General features: G+C 36.2%; 1 protein-coding gene across 5 annotated transcripts in view; it reads left to right on the forward strand.

The window, feature by feature from the left end:
- The window catches only part of RAF1 (Raf-1 proto-oncogene, serine/threonine kinase), a 106969-nt gene that overhangs the window by 58829 nt on the left and 27451 nt on the right, over positions 1-20689 (forward strand). For 4 of the 5 annotated variants that reach the window (XM_074198534.1, XM_074198533.1, XM_074198531.1 and 1 more), the window contains exons 2-3: positions 16550-16782; positions 17986-18098. In XM_074198534.1, coding sequence (XP_074054635.1) covers positions 16576-16782; positions 17986-18098 — 320 coding nt within the window. In that variant the 5' untranslated portion in view covers positions 16550-16575. Of the gene's footprint in view, positions 1-14066; positions 16783-17985; positions 18099-20689 lie in introns of those variants that run through there. The other variant, XM_074198532.1, reaches the window with a different exon arrangement.

The following is a 20689-nucleotide window of genomic DNA, read 5'->3' on the forward strand; positions in this document are numbered from 1 at the left end:
TAAAAATCTAAAGAGAAAATAGAACTTGCTAAATCTTTCAATTGCAGGTTAGTTTCAGATATTTCTTTTCAACTTGTTTTATTTAAGAGACTGTTCATCATTAAAATCTATTTTCTCAAAAATTACTGTTGCATATGTAAACTAGATTGAAAATAAATTATGAAAAGATTGGATTAATTTTTTACCTTTGACATTTACAGTAAACTTACAGTGGAAATCAGAAAGCAATCTGATTTGTTGATGTGCAATTGAGAACAATATTCCTAAAAAACTAACAAGTCCTTTGCTCGTACCGTATTCTTGAACAGGAAGAGTCTTTCTCTAATTCAAGCATGTCAGATATTTATATTTGCAGTCTCAGGATCGAAAATAAGTATTTTAAGAATGGAATTTTAAGAATTCATTATTTCCTTGTAAAAGTGTTCCTTATTTTAAAAATCAATATTTCATTCCAGATCAAAACTTATGTAAATTGGGGCAGTTAGGTGGCACAGTGGATAGAGCTCCAGCCCTGGATTCAGTTAAAATTTGGCCTCAGACACTTAATAATTACCAAGCAGTGTGACCTGGGGCAAGTCATTTAACCCCATTGCCTCCAAAAAACAAACAAATAAATAAAACATATCTAAATTAAGAGTATTAACTTCATTTACTTGAAATTGACTCAGCAATATTGGTCACTGGTTTTAATTTATTGGAAAGATAGACGCACACCCACACATGCACTTCCAGGATTAAACTAGTTTAACCAGTACTCTGCACATAGGTGCTTAATAAATGACTACTGAATTGAATTATATTCACAGCTTATTTTCTGTTTGCTGTAAAGGGATTCTTCAGGTGCTTGACATTCATCATCATTCACCGGAGGTTAATTAATTCTGTATTTAGTGTTTAGAAAGAAGGCTTAACTTAAATGAGTCCTGTTTTGGAAATAAACACATTGTTAGAATGATTTAAGGACCTGTGTGGGGTGGGTAGGATTTAGAAAATTCATACTGTATGTATAAACACTTGCATCACACCAGCCAGCCTCTTTTTTTTTTATCAGCTGATGTTAATGTTCCAATACTTTTTGTATCTTGTTGCTGAAAATATTTTTGCAATTCAACACATCAGGTTAGAGATAAAGTAATTACTTACGCAGAAAAGAAGGCCAGGAGCACAGATTGATGGCTGCAGTTCCAGGCCAGGCCTCCTCTGGGGGAGGAAATCTAGTCAGTTGTCCTTGTCCCAAGGGAGGCTCATTGAGAGTACAGGGAGAGAAAGTCTGGAAGAGATAGTGATGAAGGAGCAGAGGTGGCTTACCACTGGAGAAGAAAGCCAACTGGTCATTTTTATTAAGTGCTTACTCTGTGCTAGCTCCTGTCTCTACTGTCAAGGAGATTACATCCTTTTGGAGGAGATAAATTGTATGTGTGCACCCATGTTTATACAAAATAAATACTAGGTGATTTTATCTTTTTTTTTTTTGAAAGGAGCCACTCCCCCATCCCTTGCCCCCTAGCTGGAGCATCAGGAAAGGCTCATGAGAGCTTCAGTTTTGCTTTGAGGGTAGAGAAGGATTCTTAGGCTTAAGTGAGGAGAACTTTCATTCCAGGCTTAGAAATGAAAGTTACTTTGACTGGACCAGCTAATGCATTAAAGGGAGTTGTAGTAACATTCAAACCACATTGGGAGAAGCTTCAAATGGTAGGGGATTTTGGGTTTAGTCCCAGAGGCAGGGAAGAGCCACAGAAGGTCATTGAGGAGAGGAGTTAACCTGACCAGACCTGTGCTTTGGGACATCTTTTTAGCAATGCTGGACATTAGCTTATTTCCTTCCAGCTAAGCCTAGCTCTGCACTTGGGGCAGGAATACTTAACATTTGGATAGCAGAAGTGTATGATCCCCATCTCAGATAATGTTTTTAAGTACATAAGATACACAGGGTTACAAAGGAAATAATTGTGATGAAGACAAGAGAGAAAGAGAAGAAGCCTGCCAGGTACTTTAAGGGCTTTACAAATACAGTTTTCATATTTACACAGAGAAGCAAACAACAACAACAAAAAAAAACCAAACCAAGGCTATGTGTCTCATGTTCAGAATTCCTGATTTAGGGGAAGCTCAGTTTTCCTAAAACAAGGGTGTGGCTTTGTCACTGTCACTTAATTTCCAGTGGCTCCTTCTGACTTCTACAATCATATAAAGCCCTTTACAGCCTGTCACCTTCCAATCTTTTCATTTTTACCCTTTCCTCTTCTCTATGCGATCTCTGACCCAGCACACCATCCTTATGGCTGCCCCCTTCTCCCTATTCTTTGTCTTTTCATTTGCTGTCCTTCATTCTGAGATTATTTTCCCTCCTCCTTTCTATCTCTTATATTCCTTCCAGATCCAGTTCAAATCCCACCTTCTGCAAAAAAGGCCCTTCCAAAATCAGGTCCTTCCTTTCTTCCTTTTCCCTCCAGTTCCCCTGTGGTTCTACATTCTGACCTATTGCCTTGATCCATTTAATATTTTCTATCTATTGTAGCTTTTGATTCTGTTTCTTTCCATTATTCTCAAAGTCATTTGCACATAGTGAAATGCCTATTCAGACCCCTATCTTACAATATTAGGAGATCTCAAATATTTAGTCATAGAATGTCAGATCTGGAAAGAGGACCATAAAGATCAACTTACAGATGAGTCACCTGAGGCCCTGAGAAGTTCAGTGACTTGCCCCAGGGCTCACATCTAGTAATGATCAGGTGGCAGGATTCTGACCCATATTTTTCTTCTTGCAGTTGTTGGCAACATATTGCAGCTAACTCAGGCCCACCACTCCCCTCTCTGTGGTCCTTTAAGCTGCAAGTAGTAACAGAGACAATTTCTACCAGATATGATAGTGTTTTATCATAGAAGACTAGATATCTATAATCATTCACATATATATATATATACACATTCATATACATTTGTAAAACCATACTATGCTTATTCCCACATGTCCTTTGTTGCTCTGAATGTAGATAGCATCTTTCTTCATTTCCATATTTTTCTAAAACCACCTAACTCATCATTTTCTATATCACAGCAACAATGTTCCTATCTTATACTGTCTAGTTATTTTAAATAGTCTGAAACTATTAATTAATGTGACTGACGTATATGTCATATATGTATAGTTTCCCTATTTTTCTCTTTTGATTAAATCTATTTTAGTTAACCTTCATTCTACTGATCTTTATTTTATGCTTGTGTAAGTATCTCATTTTTACCACATTTTCTAAAAGCAACATATTGCTAAATTCAAAATTTTAATCTGGTATCTATTTCTGTTATGGGGTGAATTCATCCAGTTCACATTCAAGGCTATAATTACTTATTTTTCTCACAATCCCTTCCACCATATTCCTATTCCTTCTCATTCTTCTGCTTTCTCTGTACTTTAGTAGGTAGCAGTCCAATTCTGGATTTAGAGTTAGGATTCCTGGATTCGGAGTCAAGACCATGGTGTAAATCCCTACTTAATAGCCCAATGATTCTAAGGAAAAGTCAGTTCCCCTGCTAGAATCTCAGAATTGGAAGGACCCAGAATACTATCTAGTTTGACCTATATCTGAACAAGAATCTCCTCTCCAACACACCCAGTTTCACCTTTGCTTGAAGACCTTCAATAAAGTGAAAGAACCCACTGCCTCCTGAGGGGCCTTCTCTGCATTTCTGCTTATTTATCTATAAAATGGAAATGGGCAGGGGTTTGAACTAGGTCAAAGGATCTTACACTGGAATTCATGAACTTAATTATGAAAACTCTATCTTAATATCATTCTTTTACTCTGCAGTTCTCCAATTTTAAAATTGCCTTTAAATGCATTTATAAACTTTTTTCCTGAGAAAGAGTCCCTAGGTTTCACCAGACTGCTGAATGGTCCAGGACACAGAGAGCCCCTGGTCTAGAGGGTCCATCTCAGGTACTTCCATTGCTTTGGATTCCGTCTCTTTCATTGCTTTCTGTTCACCTGTGACACAACATCATTTGAATGTCTCCTCAGGACCTCACACTCTCTATGACCAAAATGGCGTTTACCTTTCTTCTCAAACTTACTCCTGATTTCATTCATTCTTTCTGTGACATAACCATGAACTTTTCACTTTTCTCATGTTCTTAACCTTAGAGTTATCTCTGATCTTTTCCTCTCCTTCCAAGACCCTTGGGACCCATCCTTTCTTTAAGTATGATTCTCTTCTTGGGACAGATCTTCACCATGCTTTGGTTCACTCTCTGGACTCCACCTTTTCCTCTTCACCTGCTTTATTGACACCTGAGACGTCTCTTCCTGTGGTCTTTCTCTCCATTACTTGATAACACCCCTTTGGGAAGTCCCTCAGCCCCTTGCCGTCTTGTTGTTAGCTGACTCTCTGGCCTCCTCCTGCCCAGTATTGTCCTCATTTGCTTCTTCAGGGGTGAGACCATCTTACCTGTTTCTATTTGTAGCCCTCTGTGCCTAGGGCTGAATAACTGCTCTGTGCAGCTTTTGACCCCTGTGTCCACCACCTGCTTAAATGATTACAAAGCTTTCACATCGATTTCACTGTCAGAACTTCTCCTCAAATCTTATTTCTACCATACAGCCAAAATCATATTTCTGAAACATCTAATCATGTCACTCCAGTTCTCAAAGAGCTTCTAAAATTTTCTGTTCCAGAAGCAAATGAGAGGGACAAAAGTAGGAGTGGCATTTCCTCACTGCCCAAAATGAATTTTAATGTTAAGCAGGCACCACAGGAAGCTTTGTGTGACACACTGCAAACCCAGCTAACCCACCACCACAAAGTTGGGCCCATTTGGTTAGGGGAAGAATAACTCTAATGGCTTGCCTCTCTCTCTCTCTCTCTCTCTCTCTCTCTCTCTCTCTCTCTCTCTCTCTCTCCCCCCCCCCCCCCCCCAGGGTTACACAGTTATTAGTATCTAAAGCCAAACTGGAATTTGAACTCAGGTCCTCCTGTCTCTAGGGCTGAGCCACCCTGATTACAGTTTTCGGAAATGACTCTGTAACTTGAGTTTTAATGCAGCAGTACTGTGTCCCCCTGTGTTAATAATGTGATAGCCTAGATTTAGCCTTCAGAAGAAGTATATTGGTCCCCTGTCCCATGTAGTCTGTTTCTAAGTCCCTCTCACCCATCTCTTCCAACATCCCTGGTAGTTACAATTGATGCAGATTTCTTTCAAAAATAAGATTGTTGTATTACCCTTTACCTTCATTTATTTAAATTTGTAAACACCAAATTTCACATTCCTCTCCTGGTTCTACCCTACCATCCTTCCTGTGTGAGAGCTTGACAGCATTAAGGTCACAAAACTTTACTTTCTTGTGAGGTGAAAAATTGAGCTATACAGTTAAGAAAATGTGTATTTCCCTCCTGGGCTATGTCTTTAGGACATACTGTTTTGATGATGGTTTTTGTTTTGTTATAATGAGTGATTTTTTTTACCTTTCCTTAACTCTCCCTTTAAAGAATAATGAGGTCTGTTTATATCACTGTAATTATGAGGTGCTTTAATACAACATATTTTCTATCCCCTCTGCATTGTCAGAAGTTTTAGTTCTCTGGTAAAAAGAGCAATACTCCTATAGAAATACAGGAAATGTTCATTAACCTCCAGTAGATCAGTGAAGTTGAGTTATTGTTAATGATAAAGTACTTGAATTCCTACCATTTTTGTTCACTGTCCTATGGTTAAACTCTTGTAGGGGATAAAAGGAATTGTAAGATCATTCAGTTCTTGCCCTCAAGCTGCTTATAAAATAACTTCAGCCTTCCACATTGTATCACTGCGGGGTGTCATCTTGTAGTTCCACTGAGGACAAATGTTTGTATAGTTTGCTATTTGTCCTTCTTAAATGCTTTTTTTTTTTACTAGAATCATGCTTTTTTTTGAATGCCACACAGTACACTGACCTATGTCATAGGGAATACTTATTGTATATTGCTGTTTTCCTAACAGTGGTGCTAATGGTAACCTTTGATGACCAGAGTTTTAAACTCAAAGCTATCTTATAATCTTAGGCTATCCAATTGATTATTTCCCCATTGGTCAGGCAGCTAGGTGACACAGTGGATAGAGAACCAGGCTTGAAGTCAGAAAGACACATCTTACTGAGTTCAAATTTAGTCTCAAGAGAAAATTAACTAGGTGACCCTGGGCTAGTCACTTAACCCATTTACCTCAGTTTACTCATTTGTAAAATGACCTTGGAAGGAAATGGCAAATTACTCCAATATCTTTGATACTGAGCCAAGAAAACCACAAATGGGGCTACAAAGAGTTGTTCATGACTGAAATGACTGAACAGCAACAATTTATTATTACTGGAAAAAATTCAAGTTAGGTAAATGGTCTCTCAGCCTATTTGTAGAGTTTTAGTCCATCACATTACAGAGCTAGAAGGAACTTAAAAAACAATTTTTTTTGTTCTGCATTTGTAACACCAATAAGACTGTACATTTCCATATTCAAAGGAGATCAAAAAAGGGACTTTATATGAAATTAGATTCAGACTAACATCTCACCCTATATACTACACTAAGTTCAAATAGGTATATGGATCTAAAATACCATGAACTAGAGGAGAAAGAATTACCTTTCATTACAGATGAGAAGGAAAGAGTTGTATAAGGAAGATTACAGGAGATTAAATGGATAATATTGATCACATAAAATGGAAAAAACTACTGCATGAACAAAACCAATGCAGTTAAAAATAACAAGGGTAATAACTTGAAAAAAATCTGCAGCAAATTTCTTTGGTGTCAGTTTCATTTTCAAAATATATGGTGAATTGATCCAATATGCAAGATTAAGAACCATTTCTCAATAGTCAAGTAGTCACAGGAAACAAGCAGGAGCCACTAAAGGAAAAGACATCTAAGCTGTCAACAATTACATGAAAAATTGTTCAAATTAATAATAGGAGAAATGCAAGTTAAACAACAGATTGCAAAACAGACAAAGATGGCAAAAAAAGGAAATGATTCTTGGAGGGGCTGTGGGAGGACAGACTCTCTGGTATATTGTTGGTGAATTGGTTCAGCTATTCTGAAAGACCATCTTAAAGTCATCCTTTAAGCTTTCCTCACCCACATATCCAATGAGTTGCTGTGGCTTTTTGACACAATATCTTTCACATCTGCTCCCTTCTCTGTACTTAATACTATCGCCACTCCAGTGTAGACTTTCATCAACCCTCTCCCATATAATTACAATAGCCTTTAGTCCATTCTTTACACATCTTCCAAACTAAAGAATAAAGTTCATTATTCAAATAAGAGTATGGGCCCTGTTTAATCTTATATTGAAAAGTTGTATTGAGCATGGTTTTCCAGCCAACTGCAAATTAGAAATAGCAATATTCATAGTAGTAGTAGTAATGATATCTTCCATTTGCATGCTTTTGCATTTTCAAAATATTTTCACTTGAAATATTTTATTTGATAGTAGCCACAACCCTTTGCTTACAGGCAAATGAAACTAAATTTAAAAACTGAAACAATTTTATGTGACTTGCCCAAGTTCCCATTAACTAGCAAGTGACAGAATACTTCCTACTCTTTTGGCTCTCAGTTCAAGATTCTTTCTACTGCAATGTGCTGACGAGGGGAGTGAGATTTTCAGAATTAAACATGGTGACAGAAGCAGAAAGTGACAAATGGAAATGATAAAATTCAGATATAAAAATTAACAAGAGAGTTTGGTGTCAGTATCTGAAGAGCTAAACAACCTTATATAACTTATCAGTTCTGCATTTTGTGAAAATATTTTGAAAATGCAAAAGCATGCAAATGGAAGATATTATTACTACTACTATGAATATTGCTATTTCTAATTTGCAGTTGGCTGGAAAACCATGCTCAATACAACTTTTCAATATAATCTTATTTGAATAATGAGCTTTGTTCTTTAGTAATTGGAGTACAAGATATCCACATTCTCTGAACTTATTATATTTCATTTGACTGAAAATTTTATTTGTATTCTTGTCAGTTTATAGGGAAGTATATAACATTTTATTATTATGATTTCCTATCAGAATGATTTTTAAAAACCCTAGATTCAGCCATCTTGACCTTTCTTATGGAACACTTTGCTTCCTTCACAGTACTAAACAAATTAAGTATTGCTTTAATTAAGCATATGGACCAATTTCACTGAAATTTATGCCAAATAGTCCTAGGAATTTTAGCTTTAGTCCAAGGGGCTTATCAGTGGATACCATAGATATAATTAGGTTAATTTCTTTAAAAGAAAATTTATATACATATGTGTGTATGTGTATACACACACACATGTGTAGTTCTGTAAAAGATATATAGACATACTTCTTTTGGTATATATTTTTCAGTCTGAAACCCCTTATTACCTCTCTGTAGGCAGGCCTGTTCCATCATAGATCTTTCCAAATGAGAATGAGTCCAAAACTTTTAGAACTACAGGCTCAAAACAAAGCACAATTTGGGCACAAATTCAACCAGAATTCCTAGAAGAGACTAAGCAAGTGTTTAAAAGTTAAAAAAAAAAAAAAATTTGTCCATGACAGCCACAGTTTGCCTCCCTTTGCTAACCTGGGCTAGAAAAATGACTCAGTATGACTTGTTCTTGGATTTTCCCATCAGAATCTGATTGGATGCATTTTCTGGGTCTCTTTGGAGGAGTTTAGGAAGAGAGCATTTTGCTCTGCTTTCTACTATTCTGCTGTCTTTTCTCCTACAGCTTTTTACTTTCAAAATTTTGTAGCTAAATTAATATTTTCTTTTACCTGCTATACTATGATTTATTTAAATAGTTTTGTTTTCCTTCTCATTTTCTTTAACTGATATATATTTGAAATCTGTTTTGGTATTCTGATGTTGAATCTTTCAAATGTATGTTTTTGCCAGTCATATATAAAATTCATAAAATTGTGGACTATAGGAGTGGGAAAAATCTTCTAAGTTCATCTAGACTAACCCCATTTTATATATAAAACAGGAATCCAGAGAGATTTTTTTTAAGTAGGATTTTTAAATTTTTAACATTTATTTAAGGCAATGGGGTTAAGTGACATCCAGGCAATTATTAAGTGTCTGAGGCTGGACTTGAACTCAGGTTCTCCTGATTTCATGGCCGGTTCTCTATCCACTGTTCTACCTAACTGCCCCCAGAGAGGTTTTTTCTTTTTTTTTAAAGATATATCTTTAAAATTAGCTTTTCAGTCAATACACATGAATTTCTCTTACTCCCAGTTCATATCTTCTTCCCCATTTGCCCTCTAAAATGACAAATACAAATATGCATCATCAAGCAAAATGTATAACCCTTTTGATCATGCCCCAAAGTATGTGATTCCTACTGTATATTTAGTACATCATCTCTCTCAGATAAAAGATAACATGCCCTGGGATCATTGTATAGAGCAGCATTTTTAAGTCATTCAGAGTTTGTCTTTTTTATGGTAGTGCTGTTATGTGATGAATTGCTTACTTCACTCTGCATCATTTCATACAAGTCTTCCCAGAATTCTCTGAAATGATCTTTTTCATAATTTCTTGTGGCATAAGAATATTTCTTTGCATTGATAATCATCATTTATTCAGTCATTAAGCAGTTGGACCTTCCTTAGTTTCCAATTCTTTGCCACCACAAAAAAAAGAGCTAATAAAAATATTTTTGTACATAGGAATCCTTTTTCTCTTTGATCTCTTTGTGGTATGGGCCTAGAGGTGATAAAAATGGGTTTGGGGGCATATTCATTTTAGTGATGGCATCTTCTCAAATTGCTTTCCAGAATGATTGAAACAGACATTAACCAACTGTATTATCAATTGCATAAGGTTACTTTTGTATTTTGATATTTATTTTCCTTTTTTTGTCATCTTAGCTAACTTGATGAATGTGAGAGATTTGAAATATTAGAATACATTTTTATTGATAATTTTTTTTAAAAAACCTGCATGTCCCATTGTATTCTTCCTGTTCCCTCCCAGAGAGTTTGTGATTTGTTCAAGGTTATATTAAATGAATTTCATGAAGCTTGGTCTAGCAGAAAATATTCCAGCCTTGAAGTTGAGAGATAAATGATTTGAATGCTGCCTTCAGCACATAGGAGCTCATGTGACCCTCTCTGAGCCTCAATTTTCTCACCTGTAAAATGGGATTATTGTAATGCTACAATGAGATAATATATTGAAATCATTTGACAAGTTCTAAGATACTATGCTGTCACTCTGGTGGTAGTGGTGATTTTTGTTATTTGAACCAAGACTACAATACTGGCCTCAGTAATTAGCACATATTCTGGTATAAACGATCTATCTCTTGTAGTTCAGTTAAGTAGATTGATAACCAAACTTGAGTGTTTTTGTAAACTGTTGAGCCTGAAGATTAAAACCTGTTTTGAACTAAACCAATATTTCATTTGGTTTGAATTACTGCCTTTCTTAGTATTTTCCAGTTGATAATAGTCTGGCAATATGATAAGATTTCCTTGGTAGTGACTTTGTACCAGGTAATGAAATGTAATACACTGCAAATATAGGGCTGCTTCAACTGTTTGATTTCTTTGCACAGTAGTAGGATGAAAAGCTTTCCAGGAAGCCTGTCTTACTTTCATTAAGACTAATGGTTAGGGGTGGCTAGGTGGCATAGTGGATAAAGCACCGGCCTTAGAGTCAGGAGTAACTGGGTTCAAATCTGGTCCCAGACACTTAATAATTACCTAGCTGTGTGGCCTTGGGCAAGCCACTTAACCCTGTTTGCCTTGCAAAAACCTAAAAAAAAAAAGACTAATGGTTACACTTTTTACCTTTTGTGACTAATTTAATATTACAAATTGAAAAAATGCTATATGTTCTCTCTTCATTTAAGTTTAAGGTTGCCAATTTCAAAAGAGAGGTTAGAAAAGGCAAGTGAAAAAATGGAAGTTGAGTAATTGCATGTACAAATGTCATTTTAAGTAACTTTGATTTAGGTTTTACCTTTTTTTCAGATATTTTCTTTGAATTATGTAGAACATTTGTTTTCTTTTATTCAAGGGCACATCCTTGAGTAGAACTCTTATTACCCTTCCCAGGTAACCAGTACAAAGATTAGATAACTGGATACAGCTGTTAAAAAATAATTTCTAATGTACCTGTTATAATTTTCCAGTGGTAGTTCTGGTACAACTTTTGGGGAAAAAAATCTCATAACTTCCCCAAATTGTCAAGTGATGGAGTCTTAATTGGTCAAGAAGACCAACCAAGATTACTTTACAGAAGATAAATTAGACCCCTAAGAGGTTAAATGCTTGCCCATGTGCACAGCTGGGAAACATCAAGGAGAAACATCATTTAATGGACTTTTACTTGTTGATTTTTATTCATATATCATAGTCATTTAATGGAAAAACCTTTGTCTTTATTAAAACAAAAAGAACCAGTATGATGAAGCCTTCTACACCTGTAATTGCACAAACTTCTGGCAGAAGAAAGATTTTTTTTTATATTCTGGTCTGTGAGATCAGGATTTCTCTTTGTAGTTTTTCAGAATGTTGCTCTCCTTTCGTTTTGTCTTTATATTATTTTAATTGTAGATAGTATTTTCCTCATGTTTATTTCATTCAATATAAGTCTCATGTTTCTCTGATTTTTCTCATATTTCTTAGTGCCTGGTAATATTCCATTATGAAAATATACTAGTTTGTTTAGCCAAGCTCCATTTGTTGGGTAGATAGTTTATTTCCAGGTCTTTTTTCTTTGTTATTATGAACATAATTGTCTTCAACAAACACATATTTAGTAGATAACAGAGGAACAAATAGTATAGTATATGAAATTACAACTTCTGTTACGACTTTTAAAAAATATTTTATATTCAATTTAACTAGCTAGTAACAAAATTGTTACATTTCTGTCCCCTTCTGATTTTTAAAATGTATATTATTGAAGTTCTTTTCTTGTTACATTGTTTAGATCACTAGTAAATGAAAATAAAATGTAGCTAGATTGGTTCTTTTCTCATACTCCCTAGCCCTCTTTCAACTTCAGTCATGTCTTTCTCCTAGAACTTTGCTCTCCCTCTTCCCCAAATGAAAAAAATACCACCTTCCTTTGACCCTGCTTCAACCTTCAAGCTATCGTCCTGTTTCTCTAGAAAGAATATACTATACTTTGGGCTTCTCCTTCCTCATCATTTCCTCTTTAACACAAAACAATATATAGTGTGCTAGCTGGCACATCAAATAGAGCTTTGAACTTGAAGTCAGGAAAACTTGATTTCAGATGTGGACTCATAGTCTTCCTAGTTCTGTGTGATCTTGGCAAAGCACTTAACATCTATCTTCCTCAGTTTCTTCATTTGTAAATAAGGATATAAATAACATCTATCTCTAGTGACTGTGAAGGTAAAAGAAGATATCTGAAACATTTGGCCATCCTTAAAGTTCTATATAAACTCTAATTAGCGAGGTAATTATCTCCCCCTAGAGAACTATAGACTAAAAACTTTTTGAGGGTGGGATTGTGGTTTTGGTTTTTTGGTCTTTGTAGCTCTATTATCTAACCTAGAACTGTGCACAAAGTAAATAAATGGTTGTTGTTCCATAGGTTTTCTCTTTCCTGGCTATTTTTTCCTGCCTTTTAAGTATATCTATTGTTCCCTATGGATCCTCCCTGGATAGATTTTATGAACTTGGATGGGAAAAATTTCCATCTTTGTCTTCACTACTCTCCAACTGAAGGGTCCATAGTCTTTACTAGACTGCTAAAAGAGGTCCATAACACAAGGAAACATTGACTCTTGCTCTAATCTTGTCTCACTTTCTCTCTTTTCTACCTGTATTCTCAGTCTTTATGGTTTCCTCCATTCTGATGATGTTGGTTATCACTTTTATTTGTATGACTCCTAAATCTCTCTGGTTTGTCTCCCAGCTCTGGATGGTGTTCTAGCACCTCTGGTTCAAGGCATCCACAATAGGACTCCTCTCCCCCTCTCCTGAGGGTGCTCTTTCCTTGATTGGTGCCAGCCTTCTCCTAGTCAGTCAGGCATTTACACAGTGACCACCATGTGCCAGGCAAGCACCCAGCCTTAAAGCCTTAGCTACCCCTCACTCTTCTCTCCTTTCCTTTTCATGTCTTGACAGTTTTCTCCAGCAATGTCTCTGGCATCTTTGTCTTCTCATTGTTATCACCTTGGTTTAAGGTGATTAAGGTCATTATTTTTTACCTGGATATCTGTAATAACATTGGAAACAGCATTGGATTTATGTTCAAGTTCTCATACTGTTACTTGATTCTCAGGATCTCATTCCTCATTTGTTAAATGAGAGAGCTATACGAGATGCTCACCTTAAGGTCCCTTCCAACCCTGAATCTCAGGTTCATCCTCTCTGGGTCTCTCGGTCTCCAATTTCTCAATATTTCATTTTGTCATGAATACTGCTGACAAAATCTTCAGTGGCCCCCAGAATCAATTATGAACTTATTAGCTAACATTTGAGGCTCTCCCAGTCTTCTAACCTTATTTCATGGGACATCCTTTGGTAGACTTTGTTCTGTAGCCAAACTGAACTAATCTTGTTGCTCCTTTGCCTTATTTCATCCTTTGGACACAATGTCAACAATGCCTGGGAATGATTCCCTTATCCTTCTGACCCCCCAACCCCCTGTGCACTTTATCTATTGAAATCTTCCTTTAAATTCATCTTGTGGATATCTTCCCTCAACTATTCTTTCCCCTTGCCTAGCTTCAAGGCATTTGTGTCCCTTGAATCTCTTAAGTTACTTAAGACCCCATTTGTTAACTTCAGTATTTTCTACCTTATGTTATAAATTCTTTACAAAAACTTGAACATCAATGCTCCACATCCAGTACTGTTCTATATTTCCTGTAGTTAAATAATTTCCTAATTGTTGTCACAGTATTGTAGTCTTGATAAGGACAGTGGTATAAAGGGGCCTCATTATGCTAATTAAGCTATTCTGCTGAGTAAATTGAAATAAAACATTTATTATTATATTTAACTCTGCCTTTTACATCCAAGAATAATATATTTTAAGAGATTGTTCACTTATTTCCTTTGTTTCTATTTTCTGAATGTATCTCTTAAAAAAAAAAGTTGATGAGTTCTCTGTACCTTTCACATACTGAGATAATTCTGAAGAATAGCAGGCTTAGGGCGGCTAGGTGGCGAAAGCACTGGCCCTGGAGTCAGGAGTACCTGGGTTCAAATCCGATCTCAGACACTTAATAATTACCTAGCCATGTGGCCTTGGGCAAGCCACTTAACCCCATTTGCCTTGCAAAAACCTAAAAAAAAAAGATTAGCAGGCTTATCCTCAATGAATCCTTTTAATAATCATAAGCAGAATAGTAGGGATCTTCAAGAAGTTAAATGATTTATCTAAGGTCAAACAACTAATAACTGATAAAATTCAGCCTCTGAACCTGAAAGTTCAATGTTAATCCATTGCTCTTTTTAGAATACTTGTCTACTTTTTTCTATCACAGTGGCTTGAATAAGTCATAATTCAAAGGTCTTTGCTTATTGAAATAGTACTGGCTGGGGCAGCTAGGTGACACAGTAGATAGAGCACTGGCTCTGGAGTCAGGAGTCAGGAGGACCTGAGTTCAAATCCAGCCTCAGACACTTAATAATTACCTAGCTGTGTGGCCTTGGGCAAGCCACTTAACCCCATTTGCCTTGAAAAAACCTTAAAAAAAAGAAATAGTACTGGCTACTGTGATGATGAATATAGGATGTGACTATTGAAGGATGGCTGATGGGAGGTAGCTTTGCTATTTCTCTGATCCATTCAGATTTTAATGACAGATATCTACACTGAACTGTCTTGTGGAGATCCTAAACTTAGGATTTGGATCAGGCTAATTCATTTTATATATCATTCAGTGGCATCTTGGAACTATCATGTATATGGTTCTGTTGTTTGTACCTTTGCATGACATTGTAAGTTGACTCCTGTAAATATCAGTATACTCTCTTCTTTCTTCCAGTCCCCAGTGGAAGGATTTCATATTTCTTTCTTGCAAGTAGACTTGTTTTTGGATCATAGTCTGCAAAAATCTTAATCACAATTCACTGCCTTTTTTTTTAAATCAAAGCATGGGATTTTTTTTTTCTTCTTTGGAGGATGGAATATTGTAAGATCATAGATTTAGGGATAAAAAGTGGTCTTAGAAGTCATACAGTTCAAATCCCTCATTTTACAGATGAGCCTTGAGCACAGTGACTTGCCCAAGGTCACAGAGACAAGTAGAAGTGGCCAGAGATTAAACAGTTAACAACAGAAAACTACTACCTAATGTACCTAAGACTATATTTTTCAGAAGTTTTCAGATCTCATAGATAATAGAATTCAAAATAAATAATTGTAATGACATTAAGAGATCTTTAAGGAAGGGGCGGCTAGGTGGCAGAGTGGATAAAGCACCGGCCTTGGAGTCAGGAGTACCTGGGTTCAGATCCAGTCTCAGACACTTAATAATTATCTAGCTGTGTGGCCTTGGGCAAGCCACTTAACTCCATTTGCCTTGCAAAAACCTAAAAAAAATTTTTTAAAAAGAGATCTTTAAGGAAAACCACACCTAGCCAAGGGAAGGGGGGACATCTTTGCATCTGGTGATGGAAAGGATGAAAACTGTATAATTGAAGAGTAGTGAATATATATTAGATCCAGAACCAGAAAGGACAGACCTCATAGTCTAGCTCCTTTCTGTTTCCTTTTTTTATGGGTGAGAAAATGAAGACCCAGGAAATTGTAACTTTCCTAAGGTCATCTATATAGTGTTAAAAATAGGTTTTTGACCCCCACTCCTAGTACTGAACTGTACCAAACTGTCCCCCCTTAAAAGGTCATAGAAAAGATGAAAACTCATTTCCTTGGCTCTTTTGACTTCATCAATCTGTGGAGCAGAGTATCAGGTGACCAGAAATCTGCAGTCTGTAGAATATAAGCTGAGGGTGAAAAGCAATTAATATTCATTCTAAGGCATTAACAGGAAGATTATCAATTATTATCACTAGGGGAATAACTTTCTGAGAGTAACAGAATACTACTGGTAACTTTGTTGGTTCAGTTGCTTCAGTTGTGTCCTACTCTTCATGACCCTATATGTGGTTTTCTTGGCATGGATACTGTAGTGGTTTCCATTTCCTTTTCCAGTTCATTTTATAAATGAAGAAACTCAGGCAAACTGGGTTAAGTGACTTATTCAGGGTCACATAACAAGTAAGTGTGTCTGAGGCCAGATTTGAACTCATGATGAATCTTCCTAACTCCACACCTGGCATTCTATCCATTCCACCACTGAATTGCCCCTCTTGATAACCAAAGGATACTTTATTCCAAAGTAATGAAAGGTGGTATTGCTATCATAAAATGTCATGATGTATTTGGACAGAGAAACTAGAGACCTGGCTTCTAGCTCTATCATGATCACTAAATCGCCATGAGACCTTTAGGCCTTGGTATTTGTTTCATTTTTGTTATTTTAACAGATTATTTCAGAATTATAACTATCTTGTTTCTGTCTTTTTCCCCCTAGGCTTAACTGCTGATTAAATTGCATCAATGGAGCATTTTCAGGGTGCTTGGAAGACTATCAGTAATGGTTTTGGATTCAAAGATTCAGTCTTTGATGGCTCTGGCTGTATTTCTCCTACTCTTGTCCAGCAGTTTGGCTATCAGCGCCGGGCATCAGATGATGGCAAGCTTACAGATTCCTCCAAAACAAGTAACACAATCCGAGTTTTCTTGCCAAACAAGCAAAGGACTGTGGTAAGTATATGGTAGCTACTATCAAACTTTGAGATATTCTTTGGTTGTGCAGAAGTCAAATGTATTATCCACATATAAAGTTGTTGTAGTACTCCAACTTAATTTGCAATATCTTTTCTTGTTGATCTCTTTGCCTTCCTTTTTATATTTCTGCACTTCTTTTTTTCTAGTTCTGTTGCCTTCACTTGAAATGATTTATACTCCATCTCCCTCAAGCCAAGGCAGATATTCAATACTTTATTGTTTATGTTAATATCGTTGTTATGGCCACAGGATTAGATCTTGGAGGGATCTCACAGATAGTGTAGCCTGACTCGTTTTATAGAGGAAGAAACTTAAGCCCAGCAACTTTTCTTTTCAGCATTTTATAAGGCTTAGACAAAATGAGACAATGTATTTAAAATGTTTTATAAATGTTAAAAATTCTTATAAATATCAACAATTTTTAGTGTCATAATTGAAAAAAATCATATGGGGACTTAGATCTAAACCAGTATTCAAACCTAGGGTTTTTGAATTTTGAGTCAGCACCCTTTCTATTAGACCATGCTGCTGATAATAACATTTCTTTTGGATTTTAAGGTTGGTCAAATGCTTTCCCACAACAGTCATATAATGTAGGTCAAGAAAATATCATTAGGATTTTATACATAGGTATCCTTCAGGGAGCAAGAGAAGTATTAAGTTATAGTTCCTGCCCTCAAGGAACTGATAACAGAGAATAAAATAGAAGAAAACATGGTCAGGTGCCCAAATGGATGATATAGACAATAATGGGTAAGGAGACAAGAATGTGAGCCAGAAATAATGTTGGCTGGAAAGCAGATTAGTTTCATCTATGGTCAGGAGATGAACCTATATAATGAGAATAGATCAAAATCTGAATTCTTATATTAAAACACTCAATCCTACTTGTGCCCTAGTTTTGTCTCACATGGTAGACTAGATTAATGATTTTATTGGTCAGTTTCAAGCCAATTTTGAAATTTTTCCAAATGAAATCACCTGTCCACAAAAATGAGGCATTGCTGGGAAGGGATACAGGATCATTAACAAATTTTTATAGTTCTATGTTGTAGATAGAAATCCTTTTATTAAAGTATAAATAATTCTGTATGTATATTTAATTTTGATTTCTAAAGTACATAATTTTTAAAATAAGGCATTGTTCCATATATTCTAAAACCCCTTATTTGTTTATAGGTTAATGTTCGAAATGGAATGACCTTGCATGATTGCCTTATGAAAGCTCTTAAAGTGAGAGGCCTCCAACCAGAGTGTTGTGCAGTTTTTAGGCTTCTCCATGAACACAAAGGGTAAGACTTTTCAAATGCATAAGCAAGTCAGCTACTATAACCAAAAAGTACTTCCCAGTCTCAAATAAATGCAGCTCTTTCTATTGTGAATGAATATTAACCTCACTGCAGAACAGAATTTGTCCTTATTCAAAGTCTGCTAACACTGACTCTACTTGCCAATCAGACAGCTATGGTAGCCAAGGGCAATACCAGTTTAGACTATAAAATTATACATGTAAAATCTTGTGGAAAAGAATGTTTGATTGTGAGTAATATTGCCTTATAAAACAGAAGGATGGTGGGAGGTAAAACAAGTTCAAAGAAAATTTAGTGAGAAATGTGTAGTTGTCATCCCCAAAACATTGAAGTATGAAACTGGAAGGATCCACAACAAACAAGAGAAATGGTACAATGATGATCTAGTTTTGATAACTAACTTTTCACAGTTAAGGATAGTGGGACCCATATTAAATGTCCCATATTAAAATTTTTATTAAAAACATCCCATATTAAAATATTTATCTTGGTTCTTTATAGTAGAAACAAACTGAAGTAGATGACAGTTGATTGGGGGATGGTAAGTGATTGTAATGAAATGATAACTAGGATGAACACAGAGCATGGAAAGACTTAGATGAATTTTAGGGAAAGTGAAGTAGAACCCAGGAAACTAATAGATTATGGAAACATGAAGAACCACCACTACCAAACAAAAAATGTTGAGAAATTACATAGAACAAGCATAGCTCCTAAGAAAAGATAGATATTTTTTCTTTGTTTGTTTTAAAGGAATCTATTCTTGGGGGGAGAATAATATAATGGGAAACCTAGGTCGTATAACAATAAAGTATATGGATAAAAAGACAAAAGTGAACACTAGAACCACCATCTTTAGACTGCTACTTGAGGAAGGGGAAACAACTGGAAAAAGCAGTTAGATTGAAACACAGAAGAAAAAGAAAGCTTTGCAGAGAGCATTGAGGGACCAATGCTGAAAATATTTGAAAGAAAAAGGAATCAAATGATGTAGGAAAAATCTTGAACCTTCTTCCCCACTTCCTCAAAGATTATGCTACCTCTTGATGCATGTACACAGAGAGAAAGAGAGTGAGAGAGCTAGTCCAGCTCAACTGCTTCCCTGTCATCTATGGAAAATCAAGGAGAGGAGCGGCTAGGTGGCATAGTGGATAAAGCACCGGCCTTGGAGTCAGGAGTACCTGGGTTCAAATCTGGTCTCAGACAGACACTTAATAATTACCTAGCTGTGTGGCCTTGGGCAAGCCACTTAACCTCATTTGCCTTGCTAAAAAAAAAAAAAAAGAAGAAAGAAAATCAAGGAGAGTCCCCCAGCAGGTTGTGTGGACACTATTGGACTCATTTCTTCATGAATATAGACCAGAATTATACAGGAGGGACAGGCACACTGGGGTTGTGAGGTGCATCGCTGGAAGGTGTGTCCACATGAATGAGATCACCAGATCAATCTGAGTCCATAACCAGTTAAAAGGAAAACAAAGACTTGAAATTATGCGATTCTTCAGAGGACATCTTGAAAAACATGTGATAGTCTTTTCAAGATTGAATTTTGTTGAGTCTTAATACATCTCACTATGGGACTTAAATTTCACTCCCCCAATAATCATTTTTTATTGTAGTTCAGAAATAGATGGCAACCTTCTGACAGGAAGACTTTCTGAACTTAATAATGCTGTTAAAAGATAATTATTCAAAGCCTTTCTAGCTTGGCAGAAGGACCTTCCAAAATTTGAACTTGGTCTAAAAGAAAGTCACCTGCCTAATTATATCTCTAGCTTAGTTCATCATACTGTATCTATCGGTTTTATCATTTATCAAGGTGGCAACAGATTTTTAAAAAGGACAAAACCCCAAATAACCAAATGTATTTTTGTTATATTTGAGATAGGTGTTGAATCCACAGGGCACTCTCCAACTTTTCAAACTTCTTTTGTTTGATCTGATACACTCAGAAACACAGATACCATCCAAAATCCATCCTGTTTTCTGACAGTCCTTGTTTACTTTTGTTGCCTGTTGAATCAGAACAACTTAGTTTGATACAAATTCAGTATCATTTCCTTCAAAAATTGATCTTTTTTGGCCTTGACAGTGTATGCCACATTTGATCCTCTGTGCTTTGGTACACTCAAGTTCAGTCAAGAACTTTCTCATTTCCACCACTTAGTCATTCTCTTGAATGACAGTAGTGAATGGATGTCACCCGCACTTCGTAATGAAAACCCAGTGTGCCATGTGAGCTGTTTCTGAAGAGACCCCCAGACTACAGACCTTACCACTTCCTTGACCATTTCCTCACCTTCCTTCAGTTCAAAGTCCTTTTCATCTTTTCTGCACAGAGACATTGCTGCGGTGCAAATCTGTCTCTGGACTTGTACAGGCCTTCAAAAAGATATCAGCATCTTCTGGTTTGTCACCCGTCTGTATGCTTAGCCTGGTCTACACAGAGTTTGTACCTAGTTTTGAAAAATTCAGAGATTGCCACTTAGCCATGCCATCCATCCAACTCACCTCTGTCTTTCATAGAGAGACTGACCTCAGAAGCTAGAGGTTGAGCAGTTTCCTGTAGATCC

Source organism: Macrotis lagotis, chromosome 8 (assembly GCF_037893015.1).
Source record: "Macrotis lagotis isolate mMagLag1 chromosome 8, bilby.v1.9.chrom.fasta, whole genome shotgun sequence".
Lineage (NCBI taxonomy): Eukaryota > Metazoa > Chordata > Mammalia > Peramelemorphia > Peramelidae > Macrotis > Macrotis lagotis.